The sequence below is a fragment of the Leptopilina boulardi genome, unplaced genomic scaffold, assembly GCF_019393585.1.
Source record: "Leptopilina boulardi isolate dan_hultmark-lab unplaced genomic scaffold, ZJU_Lbou_2.1 LbouV2_121, whole genome shotgun sequence".
NCBI lineage: Eukaryota > Metazoa > Arthropoda > Insecta > Hymenoptera > Figitidae > Leptopilina > Leptopilina boulardi.
In genome coordinates, this window is record NW_026137665.1 from 580,869 (window position 1) to 589,190 (window position 8,322).

The 8,322-nt window shown below is 23.1% G+C and overlaps 1 protein-coding gene across 2 annotated transcripts; it reads right to left on the bottom strand.

The window, feature by feature from the left end:
- Nucleotides 1-1,399: 1,399 nt before the first annotated feature.
- LOC127285193 (uncharacterized) lies at nt 1,400-7,994 on the bottom strand. Of its 2 annotated transcripts, XM_051311075.1 has the most exons (4): nt 7,746-7,994; nt 7,649-7,664; nt 3,317-3,444; nt 1,400-3,237 (listed from the first exon to the last, which is right to left on the bottom strand). In XM_051311075.1, the coding sequence occupies exons 3-4, from the start codon at nt 3,419-3,421 to the stop codon at nt 2,758-2,760; spliced, it is 585 nt and encodes a 194-aa protein (XP_051167032.1). In that variant the 5' UTR covers nt 3,422-3,444; nt 7,649-7,664; nt 7,746-7,994; the 3' UTR covers nt 1,400-2,757. The 2 variants fall into 2 exon arrangements, with proteins under 2 accessions (XP_051167032.1, XP_051167024.1); XM_051311067.1 differs by lacking the exon at nt 7,649-7,664.
- Between the last annotated feature and the right edge of the window lie 328 nt (nt 7,995-8,322).

Consider the following 8,322-nt stretch of genomic DNA (forward strand, 5'->3'; position numbering starts at 1 on the left):
AAACTGTTTCAGTATTTTGTCTCGCATTTCAAAGAAAACAGACTTAACAATCATACTAAATTTTTTTCTTATTCCTTATGACTCCTATAACAGAAATTCACTTGAATTTTTGATTTTTATCAATTTGGTTAATAATGACAAGCTGTCCCCATTTACCCTCATTTTCAAATTTTTGGGGTAAATGGAGACAGCTTGTTATTATTAACCAAATTAACAAAAATCAAAAATTCAAGTGAATTTCTGTTATGGGAGTCATAAGGAATAAGAAAAAAATTTGGTATGATTTTTAAGTCTGTTTTTTTTCAAATGCGAGACAAAATACTGAAATAAAAAAAAATTTTTTAAATTAAAAAATTTCAACTGGTTCAACTATTATATATATCTACTACAAATTTTTTTCAAGTTTTTTCATCCCTTAATACAGTAATATACTTAAGGCAACTTTTTTCTGAAAACTTTCTTAGAAACTATGCTGTCCCTATTTACCTCAAATTTTATGAAATTTTCTAAATTTTGGGGTAAATAGGGACAGTCAGTTTCATGCGTTTAAAGCTTATCTAAATTTTTTTCTGCTGCATAAAATTAATCCTGGGAATGTAAATAACAACTTAAAAAAAAAATAAACCCGCAAATATTACCTTTTAATGGAAGAAACTTACGTAATTTGTGAAAAATAGCGATTTTGTCCCCATTTATGCCAACTGACCCTATATAAATATAAATTGTCCTGATTTAGCGTGGAATATATCATTAATAATAAACTCTGTTTTTAAAAGAAAAAATATATTTTTATTTTCCTATTTGTTACAGAAGGCACTTTCGCTTTTGTTAACTTCCATAAAATATTGACAAAACTGTTTTTTTTTTTCTATTATATAAAAATAAGTTCTTATGGAATATTTTCTTATGAAAATTATAAACTTTTTAAAATTTCCTTAGTTTATACTTTTAATTGATATTTTGCACCAGTGTAATACATTCGTTAATAATTTAATCATTATATTGTACATCTTAGCACCTAACTGGAAGTTTCTTAATAAACATTTTTTTTTTTTTTTTTGGCAACTGTTGAAAGAATACAATATATGACTATAGTGAATTCTCACTTTTTTGAAAACTTATTTTGGGCTTATATTAATGTATACAATATAACCATTTTTTAAAAAAATCTATAATAATAAGTTCGCTTACAATGAAAGAAATTTGTTTAACGTTTTTATAAATTTATACGGCTTTAAAAATCATTAATAAATTTCTTTCAATGTACGACGCACAATCACAAATATTATATATAAATCTTGTAAAAGATTTGATTTGTCACAGCAAATGTTATCTTAGTTTTTAGAATGTAATAAAAATTAAAAATTTGAGCATCTCAATCAGTCTTCATTTCAGCAGATGCTTGTGAACACATATTCATATATGTGAAACGAAAATTAAAATTTATTAAATTAAAATTTCAAAAGCGACTTGACGGTGTTTGCGCAGTTGCACTTTTTAAAAATGTTCGGCAATTTTTTTTCTTTCACTTTTTTGCTTTTGAATCACTAATTCAAATTAGTTAAAAATGTTACTAATCCAGATTTTTAAATATCAATATTATTAAAACAATTTTTATAAATGTTATAATAATTTTTCAATTTTTAATAGTTTTTCAGATTTTGTAAAAAAATCCTATTCAAAGGGAAGTATAGGAATTAGCGGACATTTTTAAAAGCTGTAATTGCGCACTGAAAAAAATTTATTTGATTCAAATAATCGGTTACTTTACTATTATCAAATAAATATTTACATGAACCAAATAATTTTTATTTGAATTAAATAAACTGTATTTGAAACAATAATTATTTGAAAAAATAATTTCTGTATTTGAAACAAATACCATTTAATTGACTCAAATAATAAATAATTTTGATATACTAATGTATAATATATAAAAATAAATATTTATTTGATAATAATCAAGTAACCGATTATTTGAATTAAATAAATTTCATTTTGCGGAATATCGTCATTTATATATTATATTATTTTAATGAAATTAAAAATAAGTGTAATTTTTAAAATAAAAAAGAGATTAAATCTCATTTTTCGGAGCGCATGATTATTCCATAATGTGAATTAGTTTATTTTTCCTTATTTATTCGAATTAATATTTAATAAAATTTAAATTAACCAGAATTTTTATATTTAACAGAATATTCTTTCTGAATATAATTTCCATTTAGCACACTTTTTATTAAAATGAATTCTTTTTAATCTGAATTTTTATTTATTAGAATTCTTATTAAACAGAATTTCGTCTGAGTCGAATTTTTAAATGCCAGAATTTTCATTAAACCAAATCCTCATTTTGTTCGAATTTTTATTAACACAAAACGTCATTTAATAGAAATCTTAAAACTCAGAATTTTCATTTCCCCTTCATTGCAAATGGTCGAATAAGCAAAGGGGCAGAAATATTTCGGTGCCAATTTTAAAATTTACCAATCACAATTTTAGTGACAGTTTTTTATTGGTCAATTTTAAAATTGGCACCGAAATATTTTTGCCATTTGATTATTCGATCATTTGCAATGCAGGTTAAATGAAAATTCTCAGTTTTAAGATATCTATTAAATAACATTTTGTGTTAATAAAAATTCGAACAAATGAGGATTTGGTTTAATGAAAATTTTGGCATTTAAAAATGATTTTTTTTTTAATTACGTTTAATTATGGAATAATTATGTGCCTCCATTTTTTTTTTTTGTTAAACTAACAACATAAAAATGGTTTCTCGTGAACACCATGCGCAATACTAGTATTATGAAAGTCTTCACTAGCTGGAGTCACTAAAATATTGTCATCCGCATTAGAATTATAAACTTTAATACTTGTAATTAGGTGTTTGTGATCACTTAGCTTTAACATTTGAGTGGCAATTGTTTGAAAAACTGCATCAATACCTTCTCCATAAAGTGCTGATGTTTCATGATAGAATGCTCCTATTGAGACAGCATATTTTCTCCCTTCTTCGGAATCAATTTTTCTCTCATTTACACAATCACTTTTATTACCGACAACAATAAGAATTATAGCCTCCTCAATATTTCTCTTTAATTCAGATACCCAACTTTTTACCATGGCAAAACTTGCATGATTCGTCAAGTCAAAAACAAGAAGAGCAGCATTTGCTTTTCGATAGTACATGGGTGCCATTGATCGGAATCTTTCCATTCCTGCTGTGTCCCAAACCTGTAAGAATTAAAAGAATTTACTTTAAAATACAAAATTCCTAATTATAAGAGTAGAGAAAAAAGAGATTTCTTTTTACCTGAAAAATAATTTTGATATCGCCAATTGATAGATTGCAAGTACAAAATGAAGCGCCTATCGTTGGAGGACTATGATTATCGAAGGTGTCGTTTACGTATCGCATCAGTAAACTTGTCTTCCCTACAGCTGAAAATATAAAAAAAAAAAATATTTTAATAAATAATCGGAAATAATTAAAATATTCTAATAAATTTCGTTGAATTTATATTTCTAATTAAATTCTACAATTATTGGTTGATTTTAAAAATCGCGCCGAAATCTTTCTGTCGATTGTTTGTTCGACCGTTTGCCTAATTTCGGACAAATGAAAATTCTATCAATTAAAAATTATGTAAAATGATTTTTCGGTTAAGTAAATATTCTATAGTTTGAAGAATTGGTTATATAGAAATTATCTCAAATAATAATTCTAACAAATGAAAATTTATCTGAAAGAAAATTCTATGCAATGAAATTCTACTGAATAAAAATTCTTTAAAATGCCTATTATGTTAAATGAAAATTCGAGCAAATAAAAATTCTGACAAATAAAAATTCTGTGAAGTGAATTTTTGGTTATATAAAAATTTTGTAATATAGATAATCGTTTTAAAAATAATTAAATTTTCGGTGAGTTATAATTGAAATTATTAAATTTCAAAAATTTTTCGATAGAAAATTTTAGAAGCTTTTAAATTCAAATTTTTGAAAATAATTGAATTTCAATTGAAATTTTGGATAATAATTTAATTTTAGTTGATTTTTGGTTGAAAATTTTGATAATAATTAATTTTGAATTGAAATTTTGGATAATTATTGAATTTTAATTGATTTTGAATTGAAATTTTGGGTAATAATTGAATTTTAGTTGATTTTGAATTGAAATTTTTGAAAATAATTGAACTTTATTTAATTTTGAATTAAAAAATTTTGGTAATTTTATTTGATATTTTTTTAAAATTATAAACAATTGTTAAATTTCATAAAAATTTTAATTGAAAAATAATTTGAAATAATTGAATTTGTGATGAATTTCATTAAAATTATTAAAAATAATTAATTTAGTGAAGAATTTTAGTCAAAAATTTGTTAAATAATTGAAATAAAAAAGATCTGAAGAAGATCTGCATTTTATACTAAAAAAAATATATTTTATTTAAAAATTTGTTTAAAAATGTAAAAAAAAAGTCGAAATAGTCGCATTTTATTAAAATAAGTTTAAAAAAGTCGAAAATAGTCGAAAAAGTCGTATTATCCGAGGCCTGCAAATGAAATTCCATAAAATGAAAATTCTAACTAATAATTTTTAGAACATAATTATGCGTCCCTCCAAAAACACTATGAACAAAGAGGGGGTCCTTTATGTTTATTTCATAAACATTTTGCTTCCTCATTGTGTGAAGCAAAAAATTTGCTTCCTCGTAGAGGAAGCTATGAATTTCTCCAATTCAATTGATTGATTTTAAAAATTTGGAATTGAAAACTGTATTAAATTAATTAAATTTTTTGAAAAAATTAAGAAAATTTTAATTAATTTTGGGTGTAACATATACTTTATATATACGAATCGATTCGTTTCAATGCAAGGAATACAATTATTTTATTCATTAACTTGAATTTTAAAAAAACACAAAATTTTTTAGCTAAAATATGAATTTTCGATTTTTCAAGTTTTATTAATTCTCAAATTTTAAATCAAATCTATACTTTATGTATATACCAACTAATTCGTTTCAATGCAGGGAATAAAATTATTTCATATATAAACATGAATTTAAATAAACAAAACATTTTTTAGCTAAAATGTGAATTTTTGATTTTTTAACTTTCATTAATTCTTTAAATTTCAATCAAATCTATACTTTATATATATAACAATCGATTCATCTTGACGTAAGATTATGTTATATATTATAACTTAAATTTTTCGATTTAAAAATTTTTGGAAAAAAGACGATAAAATTTTTTTTTGGGGTATTTTTAAAAATCATCTCGTCATTTTCGAGAGATTAATGTGACCGTATTTTATACCAATCGTCGATTGAGGGCAGAAACACGCCAATTCAGGCGAATGTTGAGAAACATGACAATCTAAAAAATATTAGGGAAACCTGCCATTCCAGTGAAGATTTCAAAAACATGCCATCTCAGATGTCAAATTTTTGTTGATTGTTTTAGGTTGGTAACACTTTTTTGAAAATGTTATATTATAGTAAACAAAATTTTATTCTTGAAATCAATATTAAAAATTAAAAAAAGTATAATTATTAATAATAAAATTATTAAAGGTTCTACCGACTTAACCATCAATATTCAACAAAATATTAATTATTTTGACTCATCAATTTTTCGTTTACAGTGTTACCAATCTAAAACAATCAACAAAAATTTGATATCTGAGATGGCATGTTATTGAAATCTTCACTGGAATGGCAGGTTTCTCTAATATTTTTTAGATTGTCATGTTTCTCAACATTCGCCTGAATTGGCGTGTTTCTGCCCTCAATCGACGCAATATTTTCTTGATCCAAGAAAATTTACTTCAAACTAATAAAAATTTCTTGGATCAAGAAAATATTGGTATAAAATACGGTCAAGTACATAGGTTTTCTTGATTCAATACTATTTTTTTCAGTGTAATGCCCAAAAATTTGATTTTTATGGTAAAAACTATAAAAAAGGCCTATCATTTTTTTTTTTTTTTTGGGTAAAAATATACAAAATTTTAAAAAAGTGCATGAGATATAAAAAATGTATTTCAATTCGAAATTATTCGAAAATTTTTGTATCACGAAATTATTATTTAACAAAACTTTTGTTAACCCTAAAAATCTCAACTGGGGTGGAAAACTACCCCAGAGAAATTTTAAACCACGTCCCTGGTTCTGTCAGCTGAACTGTCATGATAAGTTTTTGTAATTTTTTGATGATATTTTTGATAAAATCGAAAAACAAAAAACTCTATCTTCTTCCTCATTAAAAAACGAAGAAAATATAATTATACAATATAATAAAATTATACTGCATTAAATAAAAATATTCTTGCTTTTAACATAGATTCTACTAACAATTTTAAGGAAGAATCAAACAAAAAATCGTAATAAAAGTTAGTCAAACTGTGTATTTTTATATTTTTTTTAAAAAAAGTTGATTTAAATTTTATTATACATATGTAGTTTCGATGAAAATGTAAATTATATTTAATTTAAAAAATTTTAAATAATTAGAAATTTTGAAACTAAAATTTAAATTTGATTTAAATGCAATTTCTACATGTTTAAAATTTTTTTAATTTAAAAAAATTTATTTAAATTTTTTTTGCATATCTTAAAAAACGAAAAAATCATAAATAAGAATTTTTTATATTTCGAAAATTTTTTAAAAATTCCGAAAATATTGAAAAAATTGTTTGCCCATGATCGGATTAGGTTTTAAATTTGTTAAATTTGAAAGCTTTTTTTTACAAACATTTTTGAACATTGACATTTTTTATATAAATTTGCAAATTGACAAAAAATTAAAAAAATAATTAAAAAATAATTTTGTTCTCTATAAGAAAGCAAAATGCAAAAAAAAAAAATAAAATAAATATTTGAACCTTAACTTTTAAATTTTCTCCAAAACCAATTGTTATTCCACTGTAATTTTTATATAGTTTATTATTATTTTTTTTTTACAATCCAAAATGGGTCAAAATTGAAAAATAATGGTTCCCAACATGTTGCTGTCGGATCATATCGTTTCAATTTTAGTCTCATTTTGCCGACTGAGTAATATAATTATAAAAATGTTAAATGTGCGTAGAATTATTTATATATTTAAAATATTTATATTTCATATAAATATTATATTAATGTCGCATCATATTTTATTCAAAAAATTACGTTAATTTGAAAATATAAATTATTTATTTATTTTTATATTATGATAATAAATGTAAATATAATAATTTTTAAAAGAAATAGTTATTAGAATACTTGTTAATAATTATTTTTTTGAATAAATAATCGTAAATTTAGTTTTGAAAAACATTTTTTTTTGTTATCCTATGATTTTTTCAAATACAATAAAAATCAATTGTATCTCCAAAATGCTTCACCAGAGAGCGCTGATTTTCAGGGATTTCCATGTGATTTCCGTGAAATTGTAAACAATGTGACAATCTTTTTTTTCCCCCTTTTTAAAATGCAAGATTAAAATATATAGTTGGTACAACTGCATTTTATCAAACAAGGAAATAATTCTTAAAAAAAAGTCGTTTACTAAACATAAACAATTACTTTCGAAGAAACTAAAAAAATTATATATAAAAATTTCACTTTACACGGTTAAAATTCAAATAAAAACTCACGTGATAGTAGTACAACCTTTAAAAAAAAAAAAAGTATAAAAAAAGAAAGAAAATAAAATTCAAATTGCAAGAAAATTTTTTTTTTTCTTTTACATACCTTGTGCACCCAACAAAACAACTTTTCCTTCAATGACCTTCATTTTTTATTTGGAAATACGACTCATCTCAAAAAAATGTCATCGATTCGCAATAATAAAGTTGTATGCCTTCTAAAAAAATGTTCTATCTATTTTATTACGTTTTTTAATCAGACATTACATTTAAAAGTTCTTTTTGTTCTAAAAGTAATCTTTGGAGAAAGAAGTTTTGTAACAATTGAATGACTATGACTGACGGGTATTGTGTCGAGAATAAAGATGAAAATCAGCGCTTGCAACGGATTTCTAAAAAGTCTTTTATGGCGCTGTTCAGTTCCAACCGGTAGATTAGAGATCTACTATATTCAAATAAAGAATATGCTATAGAAGTACCATTTATGGCCACTTTAAGCGAATTGTCATCTTTTATTAAAAAATAAATATACATTAACGGACTATATTTAATTATATAATTTCTTTTTTTTATCAAGTCTAATAGGGTAAATGTACTAATTATGACGCGATTCGAGTGAAAATACCTTTGAAATAGAAAATTCGACATTTCTATTGTATAAACTCAATTTAAGATTTATTAAA